Source organism: Branchiostoma belcheri, unplaced genomic scaffold (assembly GCF_001625305.1).
Source record: "Branchiostoma belcheri isolate BF01 breed outbred unplaced genomic scaffold, Haploidv18h27 scaffold64, whole genome shotgun sequence".
NCBI lineage: Eukaryota > Metazoa > Chordata > Leptocardii > Amphioxiformes > Branchiostomatidae > Branchiostoma > Branchiostoma belcheri.
Window position 1 is genome coordinate 751,839 of NW_017804287.1, and position 18,407 is coordinate 770,245.

The window sequence follows — 18,407 nt, forward strand, 5'->3', positions numbered from 1 at the left end:
TTATTATAGTCGATTAGATATATATTGGTATCAGAAAATAATTATATTTCTTCACATTTCCATGCAGTCTCGACAGGATTTTTCCGGCAGATAGCTAGTTTAATGAGGCAATGCAAAGAAATGACACAATACACACATAATGGTGCTAAATTAATTCAAATTCTAGTCAATTATCCTCTAAAAGGTGTTACTACGTCTAGATTACTAGTAACGTACTCAGTGACCGTACTGTGAAATGAAAAAGTTGATACGTTTATTATGCCGTACATATATATAGAATTAAACAGTACATGTGGTATTTAGATTAAAATGTAGAAATTCGGTTCTATTACCAGTTATATTATTCTATTTTAGAAACAAATAGGTGAACCTAGTACGCTTAAGTGCAAAATTGTCTGTACCTAATCGCTTGTGCAGCCTGATACAGTGATATATATTTAATGTTAAAAAACAAATGGAATATCTTATATCTAAACATCTAACGTCTGATATTGTATTGTGCAATCCAGGACATGTGCATAATACTACATAACCAGACAAAGTAATACTGAGAGTGTTTCGTTTGCATTCTTTATGTTTCAACAAACACTCTTGTTGATCAGCTCCAATACACTATAACAAATAGATAAGTGTAATACAGTTCTTGATAATGTTATAGATATATCTCTAAGTTAGTAATACTATGTTAATAATATAAAGGTCAAGTGAGAGTTTTGGAATAGGACGAGTTTGTGATTTTAAGTTTTGATCGTGCAAAGTAAAAAAAAAAGATATCACTAGGTTAAGTACTGTAGACTTTGAGAAAAGAAATCTGTAGCTTCGTAAATCCCATCTGCTCCACTTTCTTCAAGAGTTGAATATACTTGAGCTTCTCACTTCTGCATGCGTCTTGAAGTGTCCGTTTCTCTCAAAGATAAGTAGAGAGATCCTCCCTAGAACGATAATATATTACAGGAGTGAGAATGAGACAATCAGTCATTGTGGATAGAGTAAACACACCTGCACAGAGGTCAACAAAAGTACACCGATATTATAAATCTTACAAGAGTTATTTTACTTCAATGTGATGTTATCATCTATACAATAGCGCTACATACAGTCATTATCATAATCTCCTTTATTGGCCTATGTATTTATTTTATTCATTCATGGGTTTGTTAAACCTTTTCTTCTGCTATTCTTACGCTGTTTTTTGTCATTGTCTGCTGACGTTTTTGTACAGTTTAAACTTCCGGTAGTTTTCTTATTATTATCCCATTAGTATTGTTAAGATTCACGCCCAAGCTACATCATAATTCCACAAGACAAGTAGACTCGCCAGATAGATGTTGCCCCCCTCCCCCTTACCGGTCGTCGCCGCCATTTTTGTTCTTGACGTACACGCTCCTGCAGGTCACCGCGATGACCGCTAGGAGGATGACACCGATGACAACCGCGGACCCGACAATGACGTTCAACTCCGTCCTCTTCAGCCCGGGGGAGCCGTCACTCTGGTCAACTTCTGTCACAGGGAAGAGAACGGATTGAAATTTGTGTTAGTTGTTTTGAATTTTTGCTTGAAATCGCCCCCTTTCAAGCATATCCGTTTTGTTAAATGGTGACGCAAAAGGCAATAAATACGTAAAATTACAAACACGTCGAAGTGAATATTACTGACGATTTCAGCAATAAGTCCTAGAGAATGACAGAAAACGTATTTTCAAGGAATTTTCTACGAAGACTAACACAAAATACGAGTTCGCATGAAATGGACCTCGTCATAAGTATTCTCACTCGCAAACTGTAGACATAGCAAAACCACATGCATCAATCCAGTCATAGAATGGAAAGGCAACGAAGCTAAAATAGCACGTACAGATAAGCGATTATAAAGTACTTTCCATCTTTAATCGACGCATTAGAAAGGTAGAAAAACCTGTCTGTGTACCTGAAGTAAATACCACAAACAACCGGTAGAACATCATTAATTTTGCATCAAAACAGTTTTGTGAGAGCAAAACTCTAACAAAAGGCACTCAGCATCCTGGTTAACGTTTTCAATTTGTTGAACTCGAAAATACTTATGTTAGTCTATTCTTGTTATGAAAAATTTAGGAAAATACCTCTCCACCCAGTTTTCGGACATAGTGGTTTTTCTTACCTTGTTGCGTTGAAAGTGTCCACATCATCCCAAACACTAGAACCGTCAGGAAATACCTAGTGTTTAACCCTTGTACAGAAAACATCGTTACAGAAATGGCGATCTTCCTTTTACAATGACAAACTTGATAGTATCAGGTTGAATCTTGGTTTTCTTCCTTCAAATGAATACCGTCTGATTTCCTATACCACTGACTGTCTGTTTGGCAGGTGCATGAGTGGGATATAGCCTAGATTTTCAGGCGTTACTAAGGGGTGGGCAAACAATCAGCATCAGTTTTTACCTTGATAAACAGCGCACACCAACCCTCTTTCTAGTATTTCCAACTGTCTTTCTATCGAGGCTACAGCTAGACAACATACAATGTTGATATATTTAAGAGAGGTAAAGTCATGGCAACGTATACACGTTCTTGAGTGCCCTCGTTTTTTTAAACCTGTACATCGAGGCTATGAAGAGGACTTTGGACGTATTAGTCATGAGCAAACTCTCGAGTGGAGCATATATGTGACGTCAGTGTTATATAAAGACCGAGGCAGTAAAAGAACAACATTAATATTTGCGACAAACACAGCTTCGTCACATTTATCTGTTTGCAATAACGAAAAGTATTTCTTTAGCGAACTTTTACACTTTTATACTTCTATACTGGAAGACGTTGTCTATACAATCCAACCTAGGTTTCCATGACAGCTTAGGGTAGTTCGGTATATAGCGCTGGCTGACTGTTTGCTTAAGTTAAAACGTTATCTAGTGTTTAACACGTGCTCGTCAGTTACCAGGCTACTAAACAATGCGAAGGGGCGGTTTGTGTTCATAGCCTGGTTAAACTATCGTATAAATCGGTCTGTTCCATTGCTAATGACAACAGGGGTGTAGAGGGATATTCTATTATAAATCTTTGCGGGTTGAAGTAAATCAGAAAATTGACTAGCTTCTTTTACATATGATAAAAATAACTGAGAACATTTTTATACAGACGTATGATCTTTATGTTAAGGAACCAGATTTTATAGAAAAAGAACAGAGACACTTGCTGCATAAATTAAATCTTTTATTGGAATTGAAGAACAGAACCAAAAAAGTTAGAACTATTTAACTTTAATTATATTGATGTGAATCTGTGCTATTGTTGAAGGTAGCTGAAGCAGCAGTTTGAACGCAAGCCGCTAGGGGACAAAATGTAACTGCTTTGTCACTTTGGATGAGACTTGCACACAAACAATGATATTGTCATAAGTGATTCAAAACCTTTCATAATGTGAGCCTATTTTTTCAGTATCTATACCAAAGTATGTAAAGTTCCTTGACATCTTTTAATTCCATTCACAAATTAATTTATAGTGTCAATAAAAATTACAGCTCATTTGCTGACATACTAAACCTATGCGTAATGTACAATAGAACTGTACAATATGGCGCTTGGCAAAGTAAATCTTTCACTGCACATGAAGTGAACTATATAAACTATAAGCTGCATCAGGAACTGTAGTTTTGATCGTCATTTGTTGTCCCCTTCTTCAGATAAACGCCATGACGTCACGTGGGCAGTTCTTCTTCACTACTTTTGTCTCTCCTATGGAAAGACAATAAGATAATATTATTATTGTTAGGGTGATTATTCATATTTACAGGTAGTAAATGAGATTTTTACTTGTGATGATGTATGAATTTAGTAAAAGCACTAGTAATGAGTGAGTGAGTGAGTGAGTGAGTGAGTGAGTGAGTGAGTGAGTGAGTGAGTGAGTGAGTGAGTGAGTGAGTGAATTGCATGATTGAATGAATGAATGGAAGGATGATTTATCTTTTTTCTTGCTTGGAATAGACATACAGATATTTACCAGAAATATTGCTATCGCTCTTGACAGAACTGGTTGGAGGAACCTGACGGAGGGGAGCAAGGGGAGCCTGGGCACTTAGGCAGGCAGGACACGTATAATATCTAGATGATCCAAATCCTAGTTGATATCGCGGTATTTTTTATTTGTTGCTAAAATGAATGATTGTGATACATGGAACACAAGACCCGAGAGAATGGCACAAGATTATGTCTATATTAAATTACAATATTGTTACCTATTTCTGGCACGCCATTTGCTGAACAGGACGCCCGCTGCCACAACCACAATGTATGCCCCGGTGACGACAGCCACACCAACCAGAATGTTCAGCCCCACTCTGTCCAGTCCGGGAGGACGCACGATGGATGGATCGGCGAACGAATCTAAGAAAAGCGACACATGTGTAAACAGTGGTTTATAGTACATTTTAGTTACCCTGGGAGCTACCTGCTGTTTTTTGCCCCCCCCCCCAAGTATTTCGGCCCCGTTTCAAAACTAATGGCACCCAGGCTACACCTAAGTAGAGTATAGTAGTGTAGCCCTTCTCTATTAATCATTAACAAATGAATCTCAATTGCGTGTGTCCCTTTAACAAACATCTAATACCTGGTTCCGCCATTCAATTGATATGGAAGAGGATTCTAACGATTGGATTGACAGTACCATCAATAGACATGAGTATTTTCAACCAAAATATGGAAATAATGCTGTGCGGTGCTATACTTGTGCGGTGCTATATATTTGGCGGCCATTTTCTCAACGCCACTCCCCTTGAAAAATACTGTTCATACAAAATGGTAAGCAAGACGGCAGATTGTCGTAGACTTCAAACTTTGTTCCAGCACAAGAAGGGAACTCACCATAAATTTCATGTCGATCTCGTCAACATTTGTCCTAAATCGACTGAAAATTTATGGTGAGTTCCTTTCTTGTGTGGGAACAAAGTTTAAACTCTGCAACACTAACTATGGATTCTACCAAAGAATACAGATGAGCTTTCATTCGAATATGGCGGATTGCTTCTCTACAAGGTACCTAATGAAAATAGATAGAGAACAGAAGCTAATGTACTCTTACCTTGACTCAGAGATACTCCAGGCCAAGCCAGAATAGTCCCTAGCACGGCTAGTACGTGCTTTAGTGTGGCCATTTTTGTTACACCTGTTTCTAACCACTAGTCCGCCTGAACAAGTCGTTTGACTTGTTTAAAGAAATCACTTCTTTTGTTCCGGGTCAAAGGTTGAGTACACATGAGAACATAACCAAACATTTAAACAGGACCTGCCATGTTATAGGCAACACTATAGCATTATAGGGAAGTTCTTTATTCACAACCACTTACTCAACAAGAACCAGATATAAAAAATAAACATGATCATTTTTCGTGTATTAATCTCTGTAATTTTTCACATACTAGGGAGCATAGCCTGCACCTGTCGTACATAGTAGGGGAAATATAAAATACAATATTTTAGCCATGTTCGCAATATTTCTATCCCAATGGACCGTCATGCACTACTTGGCATGTCACAAGAAAGAATTCGAAGCTTTCAAACATTTCTGAACTTGCCTCTTCATAATGCACATATATAGTATTACATAGTATTTTGCAGGACATTGAATACTAGTATACCTATTGTCTGTACGATAACGACAAGCTTAGTGTGACGCGAAATTATAATATTACTGAAATTTTACTTTCGACTGGTAAGTCTCAACTGATCTCATACAACAATAGACTGTGCGACTGATTTGCATTGTTTGTAATAATAAAACGGAAAATTGAAAGGCAATAGAGTGGCGTCTACTAGTATCTTGTTTCCTGTCTTCATCCGTCTGTGATGTCAGAAGTCAGCTACTGCTCCGGAGTTCTGGGGAGACGAAATTCACTCCTGAAATAAGAAAAAAAATAGAAGTATTTAGTACTTTTGTAACAAGCTTAAAATTGTACTTTTGATAGATCATCAATATCTGCAACACTACAGTGGAAAGAGGAAACTCCTATTGACATTTTGGGTGTAATCATCATTTTGAACAAATATGCTGCAGTTCTTACTGATACCGCTAAATGACGCTGTAGAGCAGTTCATTTCTATCTACTAGTATATAGCGTTATGCTGGGGTCATAATTCCCACACGGGACCCGGCCGGGCAGTTTTGGGGAACGAAATATACGATATAACAGACAACAAAGCACGGAAAAGTTGTTGATAACAATTATTGGCACTATCTATATATCTAATTTAATTTTTCGTTCATACAAACAGCCCGACCGGGCCCCGGATTGGAAATGTGACCTAAGCATTAGGCAGGACGTATTGGGCCTGCCGAAAACCCTGATTTTTCACGGTATTCAATGGATTTTTGGTCAACGTTGCATCAGAATTTTGCCTGCTGCAGCCGATGGCTTTTCCGACACAACATTTGGAAACTACAGACGGGATGTTATCCTAAAATCAGTGCGCGAAAAAGACCTTATATGAGACGTTCTGTCGAAGTGCTATGCACAATACAATATGGGCTTAGCGTAGGTGCAGTAAGTTCTTTCGACGTGCTGCGTCAGCATGAATGAATGAACTTTATTGCTCGACAATCGTACATGGTACAATGTGTGGCAGCTACAACAACACTACAGAACCTTAGTAACTTACAATTAATACTACAAACTACTATTGGATTACAATATGGTCATGTATTGATGATATGGTCTCGCTTATGACACAAAGTGTGCAGAAATTGGCCTACGTAGGCAAATATGGTAGTTGGACATGACAATAATTTATGGATTGTATCGTACTGTATACCTGATAGGGTGAACTTTGCCTTAGTAAAGTGTGACTTTACCTGCGTGACCTCATGACGAGGTGGTAGAAGATGGCGGCCATCACGCCGACGACGAACAGTCCCACACAGGCGGACACCCCGACCACCACGTTCAGCCCGACCGCGTCCAGTTCGGCAGGCCGCACGATGCTTTTGTCGAGAAACGAGTCTGAAGATAAACAGATTTTACACTAAAACAAAAAAATTAAAGACATCCAGTGCAGTTTCAGGGTGACAAAACTGGAATATCCGGAATAAGACAATCAGTAAATATTAGTACATTTGCATTCATTATTTCTGTACCCCCAAAATACAATACTAGAATCCTGTGGTAACCATTTTCCATCACAAGTTTCGGCATTCTTTGTTTTATGAGTGTCGATATACATTAAGGACAGTGTTGTTGCAACTTAGCATATAGTACTATGATATTGACTTTGAAAAATCGGGGTTTCAAGCCCTAAACACTACAATGACAAACTGCTCACTTTGTCGTTTTCATTACAAAATGCAGGAAGTGGCATTTTAAAAGGTTCAATTGTAACAAGTTTTCTAATGGACATGCCCCCGGACCCCCTCCCCCCCCCCCGCAGAAAGCTTGCCCCTCCCCACCAAGTAAAATCCTGGCTACTGGCATGCTTGTATTATATTGTTAGTTGTTTTATTGTATCTAGTATCCGTAAACACCAGCTACATCCGTCAGCTAGACGAGTTGCTGTAAATAGAGTGAGAAATATGAGCATAGTCAACGCGACACATAAAAGAGTAATGGGGCTAGCTTAATTGGCTTGTATTGTTACGTATAATTAACTTCGCAGTAAGGGTCGTAATTATAACATTGCTCGTCGTCCGCTGCTACTAGGCCCACAGAAATCTTTATTCAAAGTCTCTCTGTGCCTTAAACCTTTGTCAAGTTCACCGTATTTTGGGTACATGCCCCCCTCCCACCGGTGCACCCCTTAAGAGTTGCTCTACCTGACGTTAAAACTTATTCTCAATAAGACATATTCTGTTGAAGGAAGATATTTGCCCAAATTTGACAAATTATTTCAGAAGTTTTCCAACCAAGGGAGGAGTTATCTAGCAACTTCATCTCCCACTTTGATAAAGTCAACAGTAATGGAGTCTAGTAAATCATGACTCTTTTCAGTCCTGTTGTTTTCAAGCTAACTCAAGTGGAAAGTATGTTTGCCAAGTTCGCCATGCAACAGCACACACCCAAAGATACGTTCGCATTCACACCTTTAAGACTAAACACATTCGTCAGAACATTGCATACGTCAGTTGCAACTGGCATTTTGTTATTCTCTTTTGTTGATGTGATTCTATATATACCAGTGTGTTATTTTACCGGGGAAGGCCGCCGCGCTCTTACCTTAGTACATGATACCTGTAATGTGTAGATATCTATTGTACTCCTACTTATAACACTGTACAACGTCTCACAACTATTTCAGCTTTGAAAGTCTCCGAGCACTGGGTTTTGTACAGTTAACAGACTAGACTGAATGATGTGTTAAAAACGCGGGACTGGTTACGTAAACATGCTATGTATTTTTCTTACGTCAAGCATAAACACACCTTGTGTGTGTTAATGAAAGCCACCACACATTTTGAAAAATTGAAACACTTTGGCCTAAATAGTGGGTAAAGCAAAACCTTAACATGGACTATAAAAATCAAGTTCTTCTTGTTCTTTGTCGTTAGCTAAAGTAGAGAAGTTTGTTGACATACTGGTGGAGTGTTTGACTCAGATTGAGATCTAATTACCTGTAGCGAAATAGCCGTAAGGGAAAATGGTGTCGCCCAGACTTGTTTACCTTTCTCTCACGGTCAAAGCTTGAACAGTTCTAAGTCTGACGATTCTGTATCAGTGTGACTATTGTAGATTCTAGTGCGTGTCTACAGTGTTAACGTTTTGTAAATGGCAAAATGTAACGTAACCTTCATCTAACTTACACTGTTTGTATTAAATCCCACAGACCTGTTGTACGTGTAGTTTGAACTTCTAACACTTTCTTTTGACGTGGCCGCTTTAGTTTTGACTATTAATTTTAACCCTCGGTTGCCCAAGATTCCTTACCTGCGCCCCTTGACGATTCAGCCAGCACCAGAAGCGTCCCAAACACAGCTAACAGGTGGTTAAAGAACGTCATTTTCCCCACAGTGTTCGTCTTGTTTGTTGAGTCAGGACATGTAACGTTACATACACCCGGGTCGTCTGACGACTTTTTGGTGTCGTCTTTCAACCGTTCCGGGTCAACAGTTCGGTGACGTACAGGTTACTGCAGTATATTCTACACCGGTTAACCAACTGTGAAAATGTTATCTACAACAACTGGCTGACATTGGTCAAGAAACCCTGTCCAAGTATGATACATTAGCGATTAAAACATGAAGTTTGTGGCCAAACGTATATTTTTCTTTCAAACACATGCCCTTACATGGTGTAACCTATTACATTTACACATGGAAGGTTGCGTCCTATTGCAAGTCCAGTTTTGATGCTACAAGGAAATTTCAAGGGAGGGCTACTACATAGACCTAAATAAAGTCCCATAGTTTGAAGGACAAGGGATACTATTTCAAGGTCAAAACATATTGCTATTTGCATGTTAAGGGTTATTTTTAATTTAATACATGTTAAATTTAAAAAAAAAACATTTTATGGATATTCTCAGTTTTTAAATACAGTACGATCATTTAAACCCCAACCATGAAACGTTTTCATCCTTTTGTCCATCTATGGTACTTTTTCCCAATCGTTGATCGATGATGAAGGGTGACGAGGGATCATAAAAACCGCTAGATGTCGCTGACATCGTTTCTGAAATACAAAATCAAAAGGTAATTATAATTTCTTTCAAATAGTGAAGTACAGACAAAAATGGCTACAAAATGTTAAACATGAAAGTTATAAACCACAATTAACATATAACAACGGATAATTACCTTACCTTATGGTCACCTGTAGAATCCCATATGACGGATTCTGGAATCTGAGTTAAAAAGAGATTTTGAATAAGAATATCAATTCTGGCTATTATAAAGATAATAATATATACACTACTATTTAATGTAATCTCATAAAATTAGTTGAAAAGCTATATATAATGAATTTTTAAAAACATTTTTATGTTCAAATTGTATGTATGTGGTATATCCCTGTGAACAGTAAATATGATTATAATAATAAAGATTGTACGTTACAAACTTACCCGCCTAGTTTCTCGTCACTTATGTCATCCATTGCAACTTCTCCGTTTTGCTCGATGATACTTCTCAGATCATGGCTGAATGGATAAAAAAGAATGATCTTTGACGCATCAATAATAGCAAAAATTGAAAAAAAAAGTAAATAATCTCGCAAATATTTCAGAAAGGTAATTGAATCAGCAAGGTATCAGTGCTGCCAGCCGTGGGCATCCGCTTTTCTATTGAATTAGCTTTGTTCTTTTGGTTAATATTCTTATCACCTTAAAAGTGCACATTCCCTTCAATTAGACAAGATTTGTAGCTCACTTCTAGTATGAATTTTGCTTTATTCTTGCTTCAGCTTGTACTACCAGCCCCACCCCTTAACTTAAACGTCAAGAATGAATCATTCTATATGACGCCACAAGGTAACAGTCAATAATGTTTATTTTATTGGCACGGAAGCTTAGTTCATAACAATAGTTATTACAGACTCTATTATACAATGTATTCATAGATATTCCATACATAATCAAACTGCAACATCGGATTACAGATTATTCTAACTTAGGGTAACAGCTAGACCCCGTACAACCACCCCCTGAACGCGAAAGATGGGAAGGTCCAATGACGCAGTTTGATCTTTTGTTCCCTTAGTTTCGGTGGGTACGTTCAACACATAAGAGTAAAAATGGCGTCCAGCGCATTCAGCGAAATAACGGAGGAATTTCTGGTCTGTCAGATCTGTTTGGAGGACTTCAAGCAGCCTAAGGTGCTGCCGTGTCTTCACACCTTCTGCCAGCCGTGTTTGGAGAGGCTCCTGGCCAGAGTGGGAAAACTCTCCTGTCCGACCTGCCGACAGGACGTGCCCCTCCCACAAAATGGCGTCCAAGGGCTCAAGTCCAACTTCCTCGTCGGCAAACTGCACGACATTCTGCAAAAACAGCCGAAAGGAAAAGGGGAAACATCGGAACCACGGGAGGAGGGAGTCCCCTGTACGGCCTGTGACAGAGGTAACCCTGCCGAGTTCTACTGTATGGAGTGTACCGACTACCTGTGTCAGAGGTGTAACGACACGCACCGTGGGCTCAAGGTCAGTAAGTCACACAAAGCTGTAACCATTCAAGACCTGCAATCAGGCCGACTTGCCGCCGAGCTCCGGGCAAGGGAGACCTCCAAGTGTGAGGCTCACAATGAACTGAACAAGTTCTACTGTGACACCTGTCATCGGGTCATCTGTCTGCACTGTGTGGTAACGGCGCACAAAGATCACCAGTATGTGGAGATAGAGAAGGCGGCCGAGAGGGAGAGAGCAAAGTTCAAGGACAAACTGCCAACAGTCCAGACCACAGCAGGCCTGCATGAGAAGTGGATAGAAGAGCTGCAGTCAGTAAAGGGCGACTGGCCCTTACAGGTACGGCGTACAGAAGAACAGCTGGAAAAACAGGCAGAGGCGATCATGGAGGCCGTTCAGAAGGTGAAAAACGACAAAATCCGCCAGCTTCGCGCCATGAATGCTGCTCGGGAGAAACAGATGGACGCCGCCATGGAGGAAGCTGAGATGGACCTGGCCTCAGCCAGGAGCTGTATCCAGTTCACGGACAATGTGTTGGAGTACGGCAGTCCGGGGGAGGTCATGTCGGTGGCCGGAGAACTGACCGCACGGATGGAGCAAACCGCAGACAAGAAGGTCACCGAGAGGGCTGAACTGACCAAGGGGTTCATGAACTTGGCATTTGACCCTCCGTCTGTTGCCCTAGAGCAGGATGTTTCAAAACTGTTAGGTGGGATAAAACAAACAACAGCGTCGTTGTCAAACACACTGTCACCAGTTCGGACTAACGTGGCGATCGGTACGTGCAGGCCTAAACTGTTAAAAACCGTTGGAAATGAAGACAGGGGAAGGGGAGACGGAAAGTTAGACTGCCCTTTATCACTTGCTGTCACCGCAGATGGAGGCATTGTAGTGATTTATTCTAACAACCAATGTCTGCAATTTCTTGACAAAGATGTCTCCTTTAAGAAGAAGGTCGATTTGAGGTTCAAGCCAGAGTGCGTTGCAGTGCTGCAAAACAATGATCTGTTGGTGACAGGAGACGGACACAGGATTCACGTACTGGACAAACAGGGGAGGGAGTCACGTGTCATCCAAGTGACGGGTGCTGAAGAGAAAAATAAAACTACAAAAGGTATCGCTGTTGACGGTTTGGGGCGTATCATCGTCACTATCGGGTACCAAGTGTTTGTACTCAGCCCCAGTGGTGACGTTATTCTGAAGTTCGGGGACAAAGGTCAAGGTCAGCAGCAGTTGAGTTCCAGCCTCCGTGTGACCGTCAACAGCAGGAACCAGATCATCATCAGTGACTTTGACAACGACAACCTGAAGATATTCGACCCCGCCGGTCGTCATCTCTTCACGTGCGGGTCACGTGGCTCGGGACCTGGTCTGCTGCACCACCCCTTCTGTGTCATCGCGGACAGCGAGGACAACATCATCGTGGCTGACGCGAACAACCATCGTGTTTCCCTGTTCAGTCGGGACGGCACGTTTATCAGGCACGTGCTGACACGGGAGGAACACGGACTGTACTTGCCAACGGGACTAACGCTGACTCACGACGGACATTTGGCTGTTTCTGATCGTCATTCTGTAAAGATATTCTATATGTAACAGTAAAGCAAATCAGAACTTTAACTTCTTACCACTATCTGTGCCATACAAATAAAACACAGCCCGCTTGATGCTCTGTAGGGAAACCAATACCCTGTAAATACGCTAAAATAGTTAAACGTTCAATAGTTCAACTGTAATATTTAGCGATCTACAGTTAGTGATTCAATTAGAAATTTCTAGTAAGATAGATATAGTTTTATATTCGAGCTTAATCTTATTTGTCGATAATACATGTATAAGTATAAAAGTAATATTTACTCCTGTTTTGATAAAATGAATGCAACGTCAATATAATGATAGTAGCAACTTGATTTTAGAGTTCACTAAACTAACTGAAAATCATAATTGAGTTGTCTAGTTTAAATATGTCAAATACATGTCCATCATAAATACGTATCCGGAAAATGAGTGAATACATACTCAGTTTTCAGTTGTTGCTGCTTTTTTCGTTAACATTTACCCCAAGTATCACTGTTTAGTATAACTCGTTAGTCAGCTTGCATTGAAAAATGTCCAAATTTTCCATGGCTATCTTTTAATAAATTAGAATTGGTTCTATTTTCCCGAGTTTTCTTTTTTAAAACTTATATTCTTTATTCTTTTTCCTTCTTTCCTCCATCCTTCATTCTTCCTATCTCTCGTACCCCCTCCCCCCTTATTTGCATAGGTTCTTACCTCTTTTGACGGTTGCGCATGACAGTAAAGATGAGAGCAGCTGACAGACCCACTAACATCGTCCCGAGAACACTGCCGACCACAACCAGGGTCTGCTGGGTACTCAAACCGCTCACAGTACTCACAGAAACAGGCGTGCTGGCTTCCATTCCTATACAGTATACAATGGAAGAAGCGTAAATACTTTATTGTAAAGTTGACTCTCTACATATATAACCCTCTATAATTTGATACCTGGTGATGGCATTGTTAATAGAAAACTAGAAAAATTAGTAAAAGAACACCAACCATGATTAAACATATTCAGTTACATAAGAGTTACTTTAACCCGTTAGTCTCGTCACATAGGAATATGTAAGATTTTTTCAAAGCTATATTCCAAATGTTATAAATGTTATATTCATGTATACAAATGATGTCCTAAACATGCAATGTTGTCAATTTTTCTCTAGTATGCTGTAGCCGGACGGTTTTGTTACTTCACATTCCTACAAGCCTGTATACTTTACCTGGTGTTGTAGCTGTTAAACTCGATGACGTTGTAGATGTCTTTTCACGTGTAAAAGTTGAGGCGCTGCTTGTGTAAGTGCTAAAGCTCTGATCTGTAGTTCCCTGCAATTCCACAAAAAGCACTAAGGACACTATAACATGGCATGGTGGTTTTAACGCTGAGTAGAATTATGAGACCAAACACCAAATTATATAATGCTTACGAAACACGCGTTTCTGTTAATGTTCCTCACGCTACACTTTTGTTGCAATATAATTGCCATCAATGATAAGTACTCAATATGTTTTTAACGTTAAATATCCACCTGCATATATGACTAAGACAGATACAGAAATTTGGCGTTATGCACATAATGAGAAAATATACGTCCTTACATGTTGTGTTGAATCTAATCTAATACTAGTACCAATTCAATAAAGAAATTTAAGAAAACAGATTTGGTTTACCATTTTAGTGGTCATTCCATCTGTAGTAGACTCAGTGTTATCTGTTGATATCGCATTGGTGGCGGTGGTGATATTGGCTGGACCTGTACTGAATTCCATAATAGTTGTAGACGAGGTGGTTGCGTTAAAGGTTGTCGGGACCATGGTAGTTGTGGGTTCAAGGGTAGTTGTTGCAGAGGTAGTTTTAGCTTGTGACGTGGTTACGACAATAGTTGTCGGGAAGGGGGTTGTGACAACTTCGGCTGTTGTTGTCATCGTTGTAGGCGGTCGAGTCGTTGGTAAGGCTGAACAAAACGTAAAAGAAATATCTCAGTTTGGTTTTTATCTGATCTAATAATGTACAAACTATTCTTAATCCCCAATGGAAAATCATGCACGGAAACAAGGAAACAAAATGGCGTCTCTAACCTTCACAAAGATGCCCGTTCCCAGAGTACCCAGGGCGACATGTGCACTCGTACCCGTCCGCCGTGTTGGTGCACTGCGCATGCGGAGAACAGGCCTGGGCGTCTTGTAGACATTCGTTTACGTCTGTAAAAAAGACAATATAAAAAAAACATACGATTGAAAACAACCACCGCTTAGGTAATTCTTGGAAATAAAAGATGAAGGCAACATGTGTCAGTACAAAAATGTACCTCGGCAACTTCCGTCGCTGACGTCTATATCATCAACGGCGATGTCAGAGAAAAATCCCCCGTTTGTGCCTTCGAAAACAAGCTGCAGAAAAAAAAGATTATTTGCTCGTATTTTAAATAAAATGACCAAAAAAGAAAGAGTTACATACAGTGGTTACAAAAAAATTAGTTTTCAAGCAAATATCTTTTTAAGTTAATGAAATTATAGGGATTCATATTAACAGTAAACATGCAATAAGAAGCATTTTTTGAGCCAAAAGTTTCCTTAAATTACCTGAAAATAGGCAGCAGTTTGCGATAACGTCACTCGAGCTCGTCTCCAGGCGTCGCCTTGGTTACCGGATAGCAACCAAACTCTCGTTCCTTGGGTAGTCTGGTCGTACACCTTGTTGAAGACCGCCAGAGTGCCCGTACGCGATCCGTACATGTGGTACCAGAACTGGACACATTTCCCGCCGCCTCCTACTATGGCGGGGGAGACTAGTCGTGCCTTGTCTCCTGTCGCTGGTAGTGTCGTTTCCATATACATGTAGTAGCCTACAGTAGAAAGGAAAGATAACGGTATAGTACAGTACTTACCTTCAGCCAATGCATTTCATTTACATACAAGAGAAAACAATCTTAGCATAAAATAAATCTGTGTTGGTATAATGCATTATAAAAAAAGCCAAATTTTATGTCCAACACCAAAAGTAAATTTGGTAAGTCCCAATTTACTATTAATTAGTGTTGGACATAAAGTTTTTAGCCTTTTTGTCATACAAGAGAAAACAATGGTAGCGCAATTAAAACAAGTGACGTATGGAAATATAAAATCAGCTAAAAAGCATGTTTGTACGAAATAAATCCATGTGGTTGAAACTTGAACGCCTTACTAATACCGCCCACGTGGCTTTAGGCATAAAAAATAGAATAAAAAATAAAAAAAAATCATAATTTAACGAGTTTTTCTGCTTCCAACATGACATACATACACCCATTCAAAACATGTTGCGTCAGCTTGGGAGGAGGGTAAATTACGTCACAGTCACGTGGCTACAAACGGCCAATAAGACACAGTCCTCACCGGTGCCTGTAGTGTGGTCCTGACTCGGCCCCGTACCGGAGGATGACGTAGCCCCGCGGTGCCGCTGCCAGTCGAAGTCGTGTGTCCGGTCATGTGTGTAACCACAGATATCAGACGATTCAAAGTTGCAATCTCCCGTACCAGTTGGAACGGCTAATAGAAAGAAAACAAAATTTCAGTAAATTAGCAATAATGCGTGATTTTAAACGTCTTAGTCCCTTATTTATATGCTTAGTAATACGCCGTACGTACCAAAAGCCAAAAGGTTAAACTTTTGTTACCAATAAAATGCAAAAAATCAGACAAACCAAAATCCTACAGTAAAGGTAATGCCCCTGAGGCGTCGCCAAAATTTGCTCACCGCCACATGCATGGTTACTGATCTCTACGTCATCAATAGCGATGTCACTATTGTCCCATTGTCCGCGAACTCCTTCAAATATGATCTGCAGAGAGCAAAAAAATAATAGATCCAACAGTCACCAAAGCCAGATAAAGCAAGACATTTTCATATGTTTTTGAGTAAATTTGTAAGAAAGTTCCCTCAAGAGAATACTACTAAACCTGACCTGGAAATATGAGGAAGACGAGGAGAAGTCGACTGAAGCCTTCTGCCACGCGTTGCCTTGGTTACCGGACATTGACCACACCCTGTAGCTTGAGTAGGACCTATCCCTGTACACGTTGAGTGTCCCTACAGTACTACCGTACATGTGGTAGTAGAACTCCAGACAGAAATCTTGAGCTCCGCGCGTGAAAATCAACGACGATTTCAGACGAGCTTTTTTACCCAACGACTGACCGGTACCGTCAATGTGCATATAATACCCTGGGAACGACAGGGAGGATTCAAAAGCTGAGCTAACTGTAAAAATCAGTTACGCGACAGGGTATGATTTTGCAAACTGTCAGACGTTTTAGGTAGCGTATACTACTTTTGAGACAATAGTGAGATCTCAAGATCAACATGTTAATAACAAGTAACCACGAACTATTTATTGATATACAAAGGTGGTGGATGCTACATGAAATGTCTGGAACTACATTTGTATTTACAAAACCATGCCCAGTTGCTTGAGTAACTGTTTCTTTTTGTGTGTTCTGTGTTGTTATTTACATAATACAATAAGAAAAAAAGGATAATTTATTGTACCTCTGGTACATCTTCTTACGAGCAATGTATGCATAACTCCGCAGACAACACACACTTCGACTTAAATGTTCTCACACGTATGTATTAAATCACGGGTATTTTTTTCTAGCCTTTTAATAAAGTCTTTTAATAAAACTTGGCTAATGCGATCTAATTATAGTAGACGAACAATAAAACAGATAAATAGACGAAAGGTAAATAGATAAACATTCTGTCTATACACTTACCAGATCCAGTGGTATGATCACCAGTAGGCCCAGTACCGCTGGTAGTGGTGGAACCTCTTCTCCTGGTCCAGTCAAAGTCGTCCGTCCTGTCCTGCGTGTAGCCGCAAATTCTGTACGACTCAAAGTCACAGGACTCTACAGCTAGGAAAATATAACACTTAATCTGAGATTTTCACTCATGAGGGCCGTTCCACATCATATCCAAGATTCTACTTTGAAATCAATTTTATGACTAAAATGTGTAAGATCTAGCCATTAACACACACAGTAGAATCATGACTTCCTCTTTTTCAGACTGTTTACGTGTTGCCTATTATAATTATAATTATAATACTGTTTTATGCGGCAGCTACAACGTTGATCTATACATCTTACTCACCAGTTGAAGAAGTGGCACGAATCAACAGGAACAGGCAGGCTCCTTGTAACGACAACATCCTTGTTATTGTCATCATGTTGATAAGTAAATGGTAGATTTAAAACGAAAATCTGAACGTTTTTAACAGTATTTTAACAGCAAGAGGAACACGATGGAAAAGTATCATGAAGGATGTTATCATACTGTGCAAGGAGGGTGTAAAGGGGGTTTCCGTGTTACTGCTTGACCGGCATTGCCGGATATTTTTTCTGTGCTCCTATTATCATCGAATGACACGAAAACGACAAAATCACTGTATAATTATAAGAACTTTTATTGCTACGCCACTACTTCCCAATTGAGTCGGTGTTGAAAGTCTTCTTTAATCCCTTTGCTAGCCTCTGATATGTCGTAAAGGTCATATGATAGGTGATGTTTGGACTTTGTTGTTTGAGTAGCCAGCCTGTAATACGGTATATAGCAACACGATATCAGTAAATAAGATAACCGATAACTCACGGGTTATGTTAACAACTTGAGCAATCAATATCAATATCTATGACGTATTTAGTACGCATGCGCCAACCACCCTGTCAAAAAGTATTAAAAATGGTGGGAAAGTCCTAAGCTACAATAAAAGAACTGCATAGACATCTAAGC

The 18,407-nt window shown here is 39.8% G+C and overlaps 1 protein-coding gene across 1 annotated transcript; it reads right to left on the reverse strand.

Moving 5' to 3' along the window:
* Window positions 1-9,584: 9,584 nt before the first annotated feature.
* On the reverse strand, window positions 9,585-17,847 carry LOC109483300 (MAM and LDL-receptor class A domain-containing protein 1-like). Its single transcript, XM_019786293.1, has 12 exons — window positions 17,769-17,847; window positions 17,390-17,530; window positions 16,579-16,838; window positions 16,371-16,455; window positions 16,010-16,162; window positions 15,218-15,480; window positions 14,944-15,025; window positions 14,714-14,836; window positions 13,349-13,499; window positions 10,023-10,097; window positions 9,762-9,803; window positions 9,585-9,631 (listed from the first exon to the last, which is right to left on the reverse strand). The coding sequence occupies exons 1-12, from the start codon at window positions 17,842-17,844 to the stop codon at window positions 9,610-9,612; spliced, it is 1,473 nt and encodes a 490-aa protein (XP_019641852.1). The 5' UTR covers window positions 17,845-17,847; the 3' UTR covers window positions 9,585-9,609.
* Window positions 17,848-18,407: the final 560 nt, after the last annotated feature.

Coding starts and splice junctions, on each gene's coding strand:
- LOC109483300 (XM_019786293.1), bottom strand. CDS start 17,844: ATGATGACAATAACAAGGATGTTGTCGTTACAAGGAGCCTGCCTGTTC. Junction 16,456..16,578: donor CGTCTTCCTCATATTTCCAG/GTCAGGTTTAGT, acceptor TGCTCTCTGCAG/ATCATATTTGAAGGAGTTCG. Junction 15,481..16,009: donor GGACCACACTACAGGCACCG/GTGAGGACTGTG, acceptor TTTCTACTGTAG/GCTACTACATGTATATGGAA.